Genomic DNA, 17,435 nt, shown 5'->3' with positions numbered 1-17,435 from the left:
AAATTCAAATCAAATCAAAATCAAAATACTCTTTATTCTACACCAGTAAACATAAAGTTGAATCACATTTGAGAAAGATGCACAAGGCCTTATCGCTAAACAGCGATCTCTTCCAGGCAACCTCAGGGTAGAGGAAAGAAACAGATATAGAAAGAGGTAGGGGTGTACAAAGCAGATATAAACTTAATATATGAATACATTACAGTGAAATAATAATATATTTAAAATAAAATAATGTACAGTACCTGGTAGCTAACAAGCATACATATTAACGTCAAATAATTAACAATATTTAATATAGTTTACAATATTTATTTTTCCAGTTTTTGTTACAATCATCCGCTTTTCAACCCAGATTCACAATTCCCATGTCAAATTCAAAAATATTCTTCCTCTACTTTTATTATAAAAATGTCAAACCAAAAAGTATTCATCACATTTATATAATTCTGTGATTGAATATAACTCAATAGTTAAAAGCTATACAACTTTAAATTATTATTTATAAATATTTTATATAAAATAATTTATAGGCTTACAATATATATGTATGTAAGTACAAATTCGTAACATGATATGGAACAACTTTGCTCGCAAGTATATCTCACGATCTTCCATCACTGTCTTCGTCGAACATGTTCTACCAAATCAGTTTATTATGTATGGACCGTTAAGAATGCCACTTCAATACCTTCCACTGCAAAGATGAAGCTATCATTATCTACGAAGCCTATATAGCTATATATTAAAAAAAAAAAAAAAAAATTTCAATATTGGACAACATCACATACATTACTCTGATCCCAATGTAAGTAGCTAAAGCACTTGTGTTATGGAAAATCAGAAGTAACGACGGTACCACAAACACCCAGGCCCAAGACAACATAGAAAATTAATGAACTTTTTCTACATCGACTCGGCCGGGAATCGAACCCGGGAGCTCGGAGTGGCGTACCCATGAAAACCGGTGTACAGACTACTCGACCACGGAGGTCGTATATAGCTTCACAGATAGAGATATCAAACTATGTTATTGTTCGCTTTGCTAATTTGCGTTCGTATTTCCGACAAATGACAATATTGAAATTCATGGTTATTGAAAGAATTTGTAATTTAGGGAAATCAATGAATAAATGATGTAAGGTTAATAAAAACCTAGAGTTTCGTGGATTAACCAAATGCCATTTCTGTATTATTATAATAATTCTAGTTTTCGTGCTAATGGATTTTAGGTGTATAAAATGAAGTCTATGTTCGTTATGGGATTCAAACTTGCTTCATAACTAAATTCATGAAATTCCGTTCAGTGGTTAAGCCGGAAGAGCAAAATAGACAGAGTTACTTTCACATTTATAATATCAGTATAGATATAATTATGAAGTATATAGCACAATGCACATACACAGAAATAGATAACGATGGCGAAAAAGAGGCGTGACTCCATAACAGAACGTCATGCCTTGTGTCGTCATCGAATACGCGTCGACTTTACCCCCAAAGCGCGCCAATAAATTCACATAAAATATTATACATCAGCTGTTAAATAATCCAACTTGGACGTAATGAGACCAAAAATCCCCACTGAATAGTCAACAGTGAACGTCAGTTTGAATAAGAATTCAACCGCAATTAATAATTTAACATGAAAGTTATATTACTTTAAAAATGTAAAACAAAGTTTATCAAGATGATACATCTACTAAATAAAATAATTAAAATACTTACATAGGAAAATATAAATAATCCAGGCTTATTATGTTTAATCTACGTCTTATTTATGTTTGCCTGGTAATCAGATCTCATCATCAGTGTTGTTCTATATCGAGAAGTGAATTTAGTATTCATTCAGACGAGAAAGGATAGAGTGATAGAATAAAAAAATGCCTGTATTTCGCCAAGTGTATTGCACTCTAATAGGTATTTTAAATTACTTTATTTTAGTTTTAAATTTTTAAATTTTGTATGAACCAGAGAAGGCCAGTTGTGGACTGTTCTATAAGAACAAATTTGTCAATCGACGTAACATTCGATCGTGTTATATCTATTATAAAGTGAAAAATATAATTATAATGTTTAAAGGATACATATAACGTGATAAAGTGGAGCATCAATTGTTAAAATTTCTTACAAAACAGCTTTGTGATTTTATGTTTTATCAGTGATGACAATAGAATGATGAAATGTTCTGCGTGTGGTCAGAAATTCATTTAGATATTTCTGTGAATGAGAATTACCATAACCTTAAATCAGTCGTCTATATATATTATATATTTATATATATATATATCAACATATAAACTCTATATATGTCGATATAAAACTGGAAGATTTAGTGTCCGCAACACGTTAACCTTGAAGATGCTTTATAAGGAATATTGAAAAAAATCTTTGGGACGTACCGTTATTTCTCATTACACAACATAGTTCACACAAATTCTAACAATTAATCAAAACAAACGTGTCCAATTCTAACTGTATCGACTAAAGCGTATTTATTACTAACTGATCACATTGCTTCGCTAGCGTGGAATTCAGTTGGTGACAAAGTTCTTCAAGAACTTGCATACAATCCTTCATCTCCAACTTTGTCCATTTGAGGTGTAAAAAGATTATATATACGTACTTGGGATTTAAACTCGTTTCGTTTCAATTTCATCAAAATTGAATCAGCCGTCTAGCCGTGAAACCGTAACAGACATACTTTATCTATATCTTACAGAGTTTGTAACTCTCCCATGTTTTACTTCAGTGCATTTCTTAAATACTGACGACATGGTTCAACATTAATCATTATAATATAGTTTATTATCCTCTTCCGAATAACAACGAACTACATTTATATATTATATAATTGTATAATAGATTACATCTTAGGGTTACTACCCTTGTTTGTTTGCAAATAAAATAAAAATGCTTACAGTATTGGAACTAATATTTAAGATATTGGTCGAATCCATTTACTGAGACTGGAATGCCTTACAATTCATTTTATGCTCGTATCCTAAAACTATGCACTAATATAATATGTGGATACAAATCTGTATAAATTATAGTTTTTTAAATCTGGACAATACTAAAATCTAAATTTCGCCTAATAATGTTACTCAGAAAAATGCCTTTTATTATTATTATAAATTTGATGATAACTTTGTCATTTTGTTTCAGTATGTTTACTCACCTTCAACATAGGTCTCATGTTCGCTTGGCCGTCATCAACAATAAAATTGTTCTCATCGACAAACACAACTCTAAATAGACCAATGGGTGAAACGGAAATGGCACTATTCGGCAGCTTATCCTCAATAGCAGCATTGATGAGCACTCCTCTCTCTGGGTTCCTGATAGATGTTTTAGGCAGGAAAAAGTCATGTATTTTGTTTGCTTTGCCACAACCAGTAAGTCTTATCAAATATTCTCCTCGGAATAAATATGTCGAAATTAAATGTATACTTTACTAACTACACGACTCGGCTTCACGTGGGCACTATAAGGGACTATATAACTTTTTTAGATCGTAATACATATGATACTATTTGTTTACTATTGATTTATCCATTCGGCATATTTTTTCCGATAACCTCAACTACCATCGTCAAATTTAATCCATTAATACAAAAAAAAAAAAAAATAGTGCACCTAGATCATCCTCCTGAATCACTCCGTCCATTGCTGAAAACCATATGAATATCAATTCGGTAATTTTCGAGTTTATCGCGTACAGATAGACAGATAGACTTGGACTTTTTATAATATGTAGAATTATCGTTACACAAGATTATATTACTATTATTAATATTCAAAGTAACTACCGAAATTATTTTGATTTTATGTTTTTTGTTTTAGATTGCATGGTCTTTGGTATCAACAATTCCAAGAGTCGATGTTATTTTAGCATCCATCAGCATTTCAGGATTGGGTGGATGTATGTTCATGATAGCACCAAATTTCATCAGTGAATTCTGCCAAGAAACGATTAGAGGAACTATGACATCAGGAGCCATTATTTTCTATGGAATCGGTTTGATGGTGTCCTATATCTTGGGCGGGTATTTGAGTTACCAGATCATGAACTACGTATGTTTAACGATATCTATTATTGCTGTGGCGTTAATCATGATCCTGAAGGAATCCCCTACTTATCTAATGAAGAAAGGTCTAGATGAGGTGGGTTTTATTATCCTTAGTTTTTTATTAATAAAATTAAATCCTAATTTTGTATATTAATAAGCATATGAACGATAGTTCATTAAAATAAAATACTTACTAAGAATTTTAGTATTTGAAATGTTGAAAAGTGGAAATCTGGAAAAAAACAAAACAGAGCAAAACAGTTCACTGACTTTTTCTCTGCCTGCTCCGTCCGATCTATTTATAGTCTTGGAGCTAGAGACTCCCTTCGGGATGTCTTTAACAAAATACACAAGTTTTTTAACAAAGTATAATAAAAATATATTATTTACAACAATATCATTGATAACTTTGATAGGATCATTGTATGTGCATGAGACTTAAGGATAAGTTTATAACGCCAAGTTTCCGACGCCATAAGTCAATAAATAGGTACTTCTTGGGTCAAGGTATCCGTTTCTATAATAAAATTCCGCAGATATATTTAACTTTGCCGGTTCTTAAATTCAATTCGATTCGATTCGATTCATTAATAAAAAAGCATATTATTCAATATAGGATTATATAGATGATAGGAAGGCGTGGACACTATGTAATATTGAATGTGAATACTTATTGACTTCCAGTCAGGATATATTTTATACATATATAAATGTATTTGGCTAACATAACTTTGTATTTAAATGTTGAAAAAGGGTAACTACTGTGTTTCTTGCCGGTTTTTCTCGCTAGAATCTACATTCCGAACCGGTGGTAACACTTAATATAGTTTCTAAAATTACGATTCAAAAGTGTTTATATAAACCTACTTGAATAAAGTATATTTTGATTTAATTTGATTTGTTACCAGGAAGCTGCGAAATCGATAGCGTTTTACAGATCAACTAGTCCTAACTCAAAGATAGTAATGCAGGAAATGGACTTAATACGAAGAACCCTTAACCCGAAAATGGATGGTAAGATTTTTTTTTTATTAATTGCACACAGCTCAAATAATTATACCTTTTTTTTTCGCTGGATAAACGCGTTACGCTTTCCCCTCACGTGAAAGATATGGTATGTGGGACTCGCCGGTGCCCAAGATGTTGGCGGTACACCGGGATACCCCCTAAAAAACCAGCGGTACCCTCTCCGTCTCATCGGGGGGTCGGACTCCTAGGGGGGATTCTCGGGGTACTGAGAGCCCCCCTAGTCCCTGAGGCGCCAATTGATGGGGAAGGAGAAGGTGCGCATAACGCTTTTTCCTCCTCCCCGGTCGTCTTCTACGGAGCGGGTCTGTAGCGGCATCCTCTTCCCGCTCCCGCTCCGCGGCTACAAATAATTATGCCTAAAAATGTGATTAGTAAATTGGGTAAAAATCTTACGATGACGCTCTCATAGTGAACAGAAATCTCATTCTGATATATATTTTATTTTATTTCATATATATATTTTTAGTGTCTACTTGATGATCTAGCGAGTAGGTTAATTGCCAATATATTAGAAAAGGACAAGAAAAAGTATTTACATCAAACAGACTAATGAAAAATTACAGAGTAATTAAAAACAAAATTTAAGTTTTTTTTACAAATTTATCAATATTATGCAATATACTCTGTGTATATAAATGTAACTTAATATTACATTTAAATTTCTTCTTTTCTTTTCTAGAAAAAAACTTAAAAAAATCGTTCCTACAATTACTCTCTAGTCAATAAAATTAGGCTTCTTATTGACTCTGTATAAACAGAAAGTAAACTCCAAGATAAAAATTAATCTATTAAAAAATACCATATTATTAATGTTGTAAAAACTTTATTATAATGTAGTTAGGTGACGTTTTATAGTAATAAAACAAGTGAACGTTTTAAGTTTAAACAAGATTTAAAGATAAGATGAGATACAAGAATATATTAAATTTATTTCCTAGCCACGCTTTCAACACATACTAATCAACGCGAATGAAAATAATCTATGTATTCAAGTAACGTATTCAATATCGAAGCCATTTGGAAAAAAAATTAAGATTCATAGATATTAATTTTGTATATCACATCGGTGAAACGACGACGCAAATATCTTTGCGACGATACAAATCTTAAAAGGTCCGTAAGTGACATACGACTTTTGGCTATTAATAATAGTTGATTACACAGGATATTATGATATGGGATATATGCTAACTATGCGCCGTAAGAAATATTAACCATTCCTTACATCACCTATGCGCCACCAACCTTGGGAACTAAGATGTTATGTCCCTTGTGCCTGTGATTACACTGGCTCACTCACCCTTCTAACCGGAACACAACAATACAGAGTACTGTTATTTGGCGATAAAATATCTGATGAGTGGGTGGTACTTACCCAGACGGCCAAAATTAACCACCCGTACTGAAGAAACTAGTATGTTATCTCTCGTGCCTGTATAAGATATCAGAGAAATAATATAATTTTACTGGAAATTTTTCCTTAAGGTAAAAAAATAATGACATAGCGAGAATTCCAAACGAACAAGACAAAAGTAAATTTGTAATCGTGTCTAATTGTTTTCATTGTATTAATTAAGATTAGATTTTATGACATAAATAAATAGTTCCCAAACAATATTTGCATTACAAATCTTTAGAGCGGGGTACTTAATTTCTATCTAAGAATTGTATGAGTACAATTAACTTGTGTAACGCCGCGACGTCAAATGTAAACTAACGTCTTGTAAATATCCGACTGCTGGTCTAAGGCCTCTAAGCTTTGGAGATTATTATAACACGCTGCTCCAATGCGGGTTGGTGAATTCACCTGTGGCAGAATTTTATTGAATATAGACACATGCAGGATTTTTCTTTCTTTCTTTCTTTATGATGTTTTCATAAAGGAAAACATCGTAAAGAAACTGCCTAACCGGAATTAAAAACATAAATTAAGTATATGAAAATTCGGTGGTGTTTGAAACCTGCAATCGTTGTAACCGCTGGACCATTTCGGATATCTTGAAACGTGCTAGATGTTTATATTTTTGTATCTTGTAACGTTGTCTCATCTATTAATGTTGTTTTAACATAATATTTAAATTTAAGAATAAGCACAACTACCAAACCACCCATAAATATCAGCAGTGTTAATATTAACCACCCGTACTGAAGAAACTAGTATGTTATCTCTCGTGCCTGTAGAACTCAACAATATAAATATTGCTGTTTGACGCTAGAATGTGTGAACGGTGGAGGGAATCGACTCAGATGGTTTTGCACATCACACTTTACCATCAAATAAAGTTTAGCTGCTCAACTGGTACTTAACCAGTGACTAATCTCAAATCTTTTGCATCGGATTTTAACGACAGTTGAATGCCAGCTACGGATTAATAAAATTAAAATGAGAGACGGTCGACGTTTCGATTGAAAAATATAAGTATTATGAAAAGGGAAGTTAAAAGTTTGAAGAAGAACATCACGCTATACCTTTTTAATCAAATAATATGGTTACATTTCATTGACAGTTTATAATGAGGGTTTTCTTTATAGACGTAACACCGGAAGAAGAAAATTTAAATCCCGAATTGCAAACTAAGAAGAAATTGTCCGTCATTCAATTTTTAAGTAAGTATCATTGAAACATATCATATTTTTACGTTTATTTTTTCATATGTTTGACGTTGATTCATTTAAATATTTATTATTACTTAAGTTATTTGTAGCTGTCACTGTTCTTGGTACCCTAAGGCGGTTGCTGAATACAGCGCTGAACTTTGGTCGTCGGTGTATTCAACATAAACCCCCGAGTTTCAACACAAGCTGTAGACATTTAATTATTATAATATATTGTCTCCTTTCTTAATAGATTTTCCTTTAGCCGTGTGACCAAATAAAGTTATAACAATTACAATTTTATTTCCATTTCAAACAGATAAATTTATTCTGTGAGATTTTTCAATTGCGACGATTTTTTTTTTCGAATTCCGAACACTAGACAAACGATGGCTTATAGGTCGTGAGTAACAATGATTTCACCTGAAATCAGAATGAGAGATATGATGAGTAGAATATGGTGGTTAAGCCCCTTTTGAAATTGCTAGTTTTTTAGACAGCTATAAAATTATTATTATTAATTTCATCAAAGCTTTCCGCGTCAGGTAATCCTTTTTCGTTGAATGGTTTGACTAACTTACGCCATCTTTAAAGAGAATAAAATATTATTAGTGTTATCAAAATTGGTATATCGATATCCTACTGGAATATGATAGAGAAACTGTTGGATTTATCTACTATGTCGCCTATCAGTTGGCTATGAAATTATTTCATGTAGCCAAAATTCAGTAAAGAGGACCTTAAGGTTATTTGGAAACAAATAAATACATCGGTTAATTATTATGTTTTTATTTACAGAAAAATCTCAATCGACACGTCGAGCGTTGATCCTAGTTTTGATGACATACTTCACGACCATCTTCCAGGGTATTGTCGTGGTTCAAGTTTATTCAGAACCAGTTTTCGAAGAAGCCTTACCGAGTATGTCGGCGAATTTGGCGAGTATTTTATTCGCATTGACGAACACAATATCTGGTTTTGTTTCTGCGTATTTGCTGGACTATTTAGGAAGGAGGGTGAGATACAATGTTGCATATTTCTAAAAAGGTTTTACCGTTAAATGAAACACTTGTTTTTCTATTGTTACACATCTCGCTGTTTACTGAATTAAATCCCTTTGATATTGTAAGCGCACACATTCAAATGATTTTATTTTCTAGATTACAAATTAATCCCTATTTATATGATACAAGGAACTCTACTATTACTATTTCACAATTGAAATAGCTTTTAAATCGTTTATTACATACAAATTACATTGACTATGATAAATTAATTAATGTAAATTCTGGATATGACGTTGCTACCAAGCGTATGTTTAATATTATTGAAAATCAATAAACGAAACGAGAAATTCTGTTATTTCTGTTAAGCCCCTTATGATTATAACTTTTTAACTCATGACTATGACCCTGAAAGGAGTAATTTTATAATAAAACTAGTTTACAATATAATAATCAAATGTTTTTTTAAATTACAAAACAAAAATAAATTAGAAAATTTCGATATTTTGGGTGACCTCTGTGATAAAGGTGTCAAGGCATATGTCATTAATTATATTACGAATACGTGAATACGTTGCAAAGTATGAAATTTCCGTTCTGATTGTAGCTCTGTTGTCTGAGCTCCTGGTATTGTTACTAATACTTAACACTTTTATGTATATATTTATATGATAGCATAACTAATATACATACAAGACAAGAATGATCTAAGGAGTTAGTAAGCTTACCCGATTTCTTAAATACTTCAGTAACTATTTACTTCTTATTTTTTTCTTTCAGCCTGTGTTCATTTATTCAACAATAGCATCAAGTATATGTTGTGTGGCGCTGGGATCACAAATACATTTACAATGGGGTCCTATTTGGTTGACTGGGGTATTCTTATATGCCTACTGTATAACGACTACGATTGGAGCTGGTACTGTGCCGTATGTAATTATCGCTGAATTGTTCTTGCCTGAGGTTAGTCACTCTTCGTTATCATAATTTCCTAGTACTTTATTTATTTTTTAATAAACCGTAAACAACTATTTAATAATTGTATCTTGACTAAGGGAGGACCTTACCTACGAGTATATTATATAGCTATAGCATAGTAGCGAATTGATTAACAGCAATTATTTTTATATGACTCCCTCGTTGATCTAGTGGTATAATAAGGCCGTAATCCATAGGTCCTGGGTTCAATCCATAGGTCCTGGGTCGGATCGATAAAAATATGTTGAGGTTTTTAGTCAAAAATACCCAGAAGCAGCTCAGATTCTGTTGTAAAAGAGTGTACACTCCCCTGCCTCGCAAAGCACGTAAAACCAATGGGCTTGCATCTGAACTCTTTCCGGTAGTATCAGATTTGCTACTCTATTCGATTGTGAGAGTGAAGAAATACAGAGTGCCCCTCTGTTTGCCTACACACTTGTGAACTATTATAATTCCTAGTTGTTTGGTCTCCCTTGAATTTGGGTGGCATGCTCGAAATCAATCAGGAATGAGGACCATGTTGTGAGAAAGGTTTTGAGAATGGAATGTGGATGGATATAGTGGTAGAGGACGACCAAAGAAACGATGGATGGATTGTGTGAAAGACGATATGGTTAGAAAGAATGTCACTTGTGAGATGACGTCCGACAGAGAAGTATGGAAGGAGAAGACATGCTGCGCCGACCCTGAGTAAAATTGGGATAAGGGCAGGAGGATGATGACGCTTGAAATCAATCACATAATTATGTTATATTATAAAGGCAAAGACATGTATATCTAAAAATTAGCACATCTGATAAAATGATATCAAAGTAAATCACAACGCCGACTGTAATTAACGATTGAATTTTCCATTTTTAAGGATCGTTTAAATATTTGTTATCCTTATTCGTTTTATTTCCAGGTCAAAGGAATAATGACGATGTTGACCGTCCAATGGGCGTGGATTTGCAACTTCATAATACTCTTCATATTTAATCCCCTAAACGCAGCGATTGGCTTGGGGCCAGTGTTTTATATATTTGGAATATTTAGCTTATTGTCGACTATTGTCAGTTTTATATATTTACCAGAAACGAAAGGACTCACAGTTGACGTCATACAGACATTGATGGTTAAAGCGAAGAAATCAGAGAAGGCATAATAAACAAATGAATATAAATCTATGATAGACCTGTTATTTTTTTAAAATAAAACGAATGTTTTTATTGCTCAGATTCACAGGTCGTAGTAATTTTCTTTGCCATGATTCGAATTAAAAAAAAAACGATTGATTTTTTTATAATGTTTCTTATAATGGAGATTAAAATCGTTATTATTACTATAGCAAAAACATGACCGAGCTTATATGCTGGGTCATAGTATAAAAGCAGGCTAATTTCGAGCAGATGCTACTTAATAGCATGTAAAACATCACACCATACTATTTTGTCGTGCTACCAGGAATAAGGTGTGCCTCGCGACAAGGGAACAGTGTGCTCAAAAGTAATTCTAAGCGTGTTATTTGTGAGCATGCTTTTTTAAGATTTATTTTCAATTCGAAGTTTTTTTTTAAAGACGAACTAATGATATGTTTTGATAAGTGGTCACCTTTACATATTTGAATAACTTATACACTGACGCACTCACCATTCAAGCCGGAATACAACTAAGTATCGTTAGTCTGACATTAACCCGAGAGACGCTGATCCAGGTGAGCCAGTAAAGTCCTATCATATTTCATCAAAAGAAATAAAATCAATGATAACAGAATTGGCTAATTCGTAACCAAACCAATGGAATCTTTTCTGAATTACGTGTCATAGACAATTCTACTTTCCGTAAACAAAAATAATAGTTACTTGGATATAGTAACCGGTCATAAATCAACGGAAGTCACTCGAACCATCTATTAATAAAAAAAAAAAAAATAACATCAATAGCTTTGCTAACGGTACTCATAGGCGTTAATTGACGTCACCAGGCGCTCCAGTCCAAAAGGTCCTATCATAACGGTTTTCGTTTCGGTAATTTGCGTTTTTCTTATTTGTTAAAAATGGTATTTCTTTTTAAAATTATAATAGTTATGTGATATAAGGCGATCGCTCGTTAAATTATAATATTTTGAGACTTGTTTAGAAGTTTAGATGATTTTCTAATTAATTATCTGTGTATATGAAAGCAGATGATTCGGTGCATTGGTTAATGCCGTCTATCGAAGATGTTATAAAAAGCCTTACTACATTGTATTCATCAGTTCGATTCATCAATATTCACTTCGTATCTCACTCGTAAACTACGACTTAAATGATACGCTATTATGATACGTGTAGCCTATAAATTTTGTAATGATAATACTCAATGTCCAATATCACGTTTTGATATTTCACGTTCGTGTTCTGGGGTGAGTTTAGTTCTTGCAGAACAGCTCTACAGATTAATATAAACATTAAAACTGGTTTTCGTCTAGAAATTTGAATTTAATTGAAATAAAATAACTGTTAATTAAGTACGATGAAATTTATTCACAATAAAATCTATCAAAACCTATTTTTTGTTTGTTTTTTTTTATCTACTTACCTGCTATTACTTTCTATCTGTGTCAATAGTAGAAATTTTAACGGTATCAAATTACATACATGTATTTAAACTAGATATTGTATATATTTTTTGGTTAAACTAAACAAAATTTACTTTAAATATTTAAAGGATTATTTTAAGTCTCTGTCCATCCCGGCTTCGTACATCCGACTTCCTTTATGTTAAACTTTTCCAATATTCCTTCCAAATCCGATAAAATCCGTCACGAAAGAAACTGAGCTTAATTTTAAGTCAATCGGACCTTCGGAGATTATATACAAATATTTCGCTAATCCTCTTTTTCTATCTTCTATTTATCTATGACATGAAATTGATATTATTATGTTCAGCGTATCGCAGAGAAGATTTTACATACATACAATATAATTTGACGTATAACGAAGCCATGGCTAGATCTACTAGAATATATAAAGTGGATTTTTTCCTCTGTTCGTCTATCACTTGAATACTAATGAACTTATGTATGAATTGTCAGTTTGTAGCCTATTAATTTGATTTTTCTTTCAACCTTTTCTGTCAAGCGAAGCCGGCGGGTAACAGCTGTTATATAAAATATGGAAGGGAATTATTTCGGTGTTTATCTATTCATACATATACTTGAAAATCTCTTGCAATAATGTTTGTAGTACAACGCTTTGTGTGTACCCTGTATGATCCATACTAATATTATAAATGCGAAAGTAACTCTGTCTGTCTGTCTCGCTTTCACGCCAAAACTACTGGACCGATTTAAATGAAATTTGGTACACATATAGTCTAGAGCCTGAGAAAGGACATAGGCTACTTTTTATTTGGAAAAAAATGCTGTAAAGGGTTGAAAAGGGGATGAAAGGTTGTAAGTTGTTGAAAGTACATAAAACTTATATTTTAACTAACATATCATGACACCCACTAAGGAGCGAATTTTGTAAATTCTACCCCTAAAGAGGTGAAATAGGGGTTGAACGTTTGTATGGAAGTCCGTAATTTTTGAAGTTAGATACATGAAACTTTATTTTTGGGATACTGATCAAAAATGAGTAGATACGTATTTAAGCGTTTCCGGATATTTTACGCCTAATTAGGCAAGTTGGGTCAACATTCCGTATATAGGTTAGTCTGGAAGACCGTCATTTTTGAAGTTAGAAGTTATGAAATACACACCAATGTCAACAAAGAGGTCTTACATTAACGTAATATTTGAAGTTAATTTGTAAATACATTCAATTATTCATATTCTACGCGAGCAAAGCAGCGGGTAACAGCTAGTATATTATAAATTAAAGTCCCCCTTTGCGTGTGCCTGTATATACATTCGTGTTGAGATTAACACGAGCGCATAAACGTGGTACATACGCATTATACCCGGATACCGATTTTCTATGACGTACAGTGTCGATATTCATTTCGTTTTCTACCACAGAGTAGTAGATCTCTCTCATTGAATAGCCTTAAAACTTTCATAATAACATGTCGCATACATTTTTAACGTTGTCAATAAAACATTTTAGATGTTATGTTAGAAAAATCATCAATTAATTATATTTTAGCCATAGGAGACTTAGCTCTAAAGTTATACTGATAACTGATATTTATACTGCTCGATACGGTATGATAAGACATTATCAAAGTATACTAATCAAGCAGTAATCGACGCGTTTACCCGGAACCGTTACACATCCGTGAGTATCTCCGCCTGGAGTTCTCTGGGAGGATCGCGTGCGAGAACGTTGCCACCGTCCACGACACCATCCAGTGTCCTCGGTGACAGCGTCCACCCTGATGGATACAGTACGGCGTTTTGTTCTAGGGTAACGCTACACATATTGAAATTTTTATCATTCTTTAAAAAATAATTCTGATCTATCCAAAGAGTCCGAGCTCGAAACTCCGAGCGAAGCCGAGGGCGACAACTAGTTATATAATTATACAAAAAGTTTTAATAATATACGACTATTCTAATGATACGTCTAGTGTACACTTGTATTGTTGTGTTTCGGTTTGAAGATTGAGTTAGTCAGCGTAACTACAAGCATGGGGTACAGAACATCTTAGTTCTTAAGGTTGATGATATGTGGATTAGTTAATATTTCTTGCAGCCCTAATATCTACGGTCGGTATAATTTGTCCGCCAAAACTATATGTTCTGCGATTGCAAATGTTATTATGGAGCCGCGAGTACAATAGGTACGTAATGATTAACCTGGTTACACAAAAGCATCAGTTGAGCCTCAACGCGGAGCATGCGACACTGTCTAGTAACAGTTTGTTTGCATTGTGGAATGTATGGTTCGTGAACAGAGGAGAGCGTACTCTAGGAATTAATAAAAAAGAGTTAATTTTTACGAACATCACTTAGGGAGTGGGCTGTCAATTCTTTTTTCTTATTTTATTTGGATAGGAGGATAGTATTCTTTCCACAGTTTTACATCTGTTCTTAACCCTAGATGGTGGTGCCTATAGTGTGGAGATATGGTAATAAAAATTAAAACTTCGTCTATTTATATTATTACATCATCAAAACTGTTTTTTTTTTTCAGATAATAAGCAAACTGAAATCGAGTATAATTTAATCTTCCCTGAAACAAACTCATATTTTGAAAGATTTATATGTCCCTTTGTTGTTGATGACAAACAAAGGAAGTAATCGATTTTATGTCTAACATAATACGGTTCACAATCGCATGATTTTTTGGACTAAATATCCCAATCATAATTATTGACAATACAAAACGCTACATTCGAAAATGAACCTTAACTTCATTATTTTTAAGCCCCCCCTATTTTATTGTAGTGGCATTGAAAATACTGCTAAGTATTTCAAAGGATTATAAACTCTGCTGTGACGCAATAAAGGTTATTTCAAATCTTACAGCTTTATATGCTCTGGCGCCGATAACCGGTGTGAGAGCGGGGCCGATAAACTTCTTAGTGATGTTAGTGACTATATCGATATAGAAATAAAATATGTATAAAAAGATGCTACTTCATTGGCGTAATTAAAAATAATTTTTAATTGTACGAAAATAATTCATTGCAATAAAATAATAATGATTATTGTAATAAATGTATTTTTTCTCCTTTTTTCACTGCTTCTATAAAATTCGATCACAAAAATTCACTATTTATATTTGTAATAAAATAAACATTGTAAAATATGATAAGATGTAAATTTGTTAACATTAATAAATTAAAAAAAAACACACATTAAATAATGCTACATTTTTAAAATACAATAAATGTAAACGTACTGATTTTTCTACACTGTGACAACGAGTTTGCATTCCTTGTCGTTATTAAATATGAATTGTCGCTAATTTGAGGGTAGATTTACTATGGTGGAATTGAACTGTGTATAACCCCACTTTTAATAATATAAATAGTCGAAAAAATGTTTAAAATGTTAAATTTGTGCATGTCAAAGTTATGAATAAAAATGCTTAACTAATATTAGTGTCCAAGTAAGTGAATTGCAATTTCTTTTTGAGTAATAACATATCCTTTTTCACCTTATCCTTTTGTTTATGTCGACTCTATACTTAATGGGTGGTACATAGGTCAACTTAATCGTATAGTTTTCATGCGCGCACATCATATAATTTTTCTTCATGGTTTCATAACACACTGACAGAACTATAACTAAAAAGAAAGTATTTCACACATGAAATTTCATCGGCAACATTAAAGTATGGAAGCAGCTTGATTACGTGACGGTCAACAAATGTGCCACAAAAAGCTACAACTGCACGATAGCGTATCCCACCCAGTGACAACAGCGAAGACACGTCGGGGAGATTCGTAAAGGGAGCATAAATAGCAAGCACTAATTCGATTCTGGATTACAATCTCAAAATGGCGATCCATAATAGTCATGATCAGTTTTTTTTTTATGGCGTTGATTGTCGGACTAGCATATGGGCCACCTGATAATAAGTGGTCACCACTGCCCATAGACAAAGGCGCTGTAAGAAATATTAACCATTCCTTACATCACTTATGCGCCACCAATCTTGGGAACTAATATGTTATGTCCCTTGTGCCTGTGATTACACTGGCTCACTCACCCTTCTAACCGGAACACAACAATACAGTGTACTGTTATTTGGGGGTAGAATATCTGATGAGTGGGTGGTACCTACCCGGACGAGCTTGTACAAAGCCCTACCACCAAGTGAGGATTGTGGACAAACTGACTAAATACCATCAAACCAGTTAAGGAATCAAGAATTCCACGAAGACAAAAACACCAGCAAACACAAACCGAGTCAATGAATAAGTCGTCGTTGTAGAGTTAAATGCAAACTTTTCGACATCAATCTGAAATCCAAAAATTCAGATTGCTTGGCAATGAAATGTAGGCACATTGAAATAACATAATATATATTAGAAATTATATGATATAACAACGACAGGGAAATCTGTAGAGAAATTAAAACATTTAAAAAAATGGCAGCAGTAATATTGATGATATGTTGAAAGATCTCGCTGTAAGATTTATTTGGTCAGACATCAGATGTAAGTGTGATGATGCAAATAATGTTATTCTGTAAGAGCTCATTGCGTAACTTACTCGTGATATGGTAGCAACCGACTCACGGTGATACAATGTCATATGTCACTTTTGGACCATTCACGAACGAGTTTTGCACTGAGCTTTAAATTTGTTTTGCTGTACATTCGAGAAAACACACAGCAGAGTTATTATTATATTAATATGTATCATATATTCTGATCAATTCTATTAGTGAAAAACTTACTTTCTTATACACATTAATTTATTTCTTTGATTTTAATATAACAGTTTACTTATTTTTTTGGTTATTAATGAAACAATACATTGAAAAGCAATCGACGTATCTTTGTAATCTCTGTACTGTATTTTAATAGCAAAAGTAACTGTGTCTGTCTGTTGCTCTTTAACGGCCAAACCACTAAATCGAGTTTGATGAAATTTGGTATGAAAAAAGTTTGAGTTCGACTCAAATATATGTTTTAGTATAGGTTTTTTTACGTCTAAAACCTAACGATCAACTCCTAAAACGCGAACTAAACCAAGAGTGACAACTAGTTCATTAAAAGTTATATTATCATGCTTACTGCTTTGTTTACTTTTTCGGTCTTTGATTAAAGTGAAGCAGATATCTATAACTATACATCATATCTATCAATAATAGATATATCATATCTAATCAATCATTAA

The 17,435-nt window shown here is 32.8% G+C and overlaps 1 protein-coding gene across 1 annotated transcript; it reads left to right on the top strand.

The window, feature by feature from the left end:
• Positions 1 to 1,829: 1,829 nt before the first annotated feature.
• Positions 1,830 to 10,832, top strand: LOC113399496 (facilitated trehalose transporter Tret1-like). Its single transcript, XM_026638639.2, has 8 exons — positions 1,830 to 1,917; positions 3,166 to 3,395; positions 3,844 to 4,164; positions 4,979 to 5,084; positions 7,632 to 7,706; positions 8,493 to 8,710; positions 9,479 to 9,661; positions 10,581 to 10,832. Exons 1-8 carry the CDS (start codon positions 1,881 to 1,883, stop codon positions 10,818 to 10,820), a joined length of 1,410 nt encoding a protein of 469 aa, XP_026494424.1. The 5' UTR covers positions 1,830 to 1,880; the 3' UTR covers positions 10,821 to 10,832.
• The last annotated feature ends 6,603 nt before the right edge of the window (positions 10,833 to 17,435 follow it).

The sequence above is a fragment of the Vanessa tameamea genome, chromosome 25 (genome assembly GCF_037043105.1).
Source record: "Vanessa tameamea isolate UH-Manoa-2023 chromosome 25, ilVanTame1 primary haplotype, whole genome shotgun sequence".
NCBI classification, from domain to species: domain Eukaryota; kingdom Metazoa; phylum Arthropoda; class Insecta; order Lepidoptera; family Nymphalidae; genus Vanessa; species Vanessa tameamea.
The sequence above is the reverse complement of the archived record's forward strand: the minus strand, read 5'-3'. Positions and strand labels throughout refer to the sequence as shown.

Excerpts from the sequence above, each read along its gene's own strand:
- LOC113399496 (XM_026638639.2), top strand. The coding sequence starts at position 1,881 with ATGCCTGTATTTCGCCAAGTGTATTGCACTCTAATAG. Across the intron at positions 4,165-4,978 it reads TGAAGAAAGGTCTAGATGAG|GAAGCTGCGAAATCGATAGC; the intron begins GTGGGTTTTATT and ends ATTTGTTACCAG. Across the intron at positions 5,085-7,631 it reads CCTTAACCCGAAAATGGATG|ACGTAACACCGGAAGAAGAA; the intron begins GTAAGATTTTTT and ends TTTTCTTTATAG.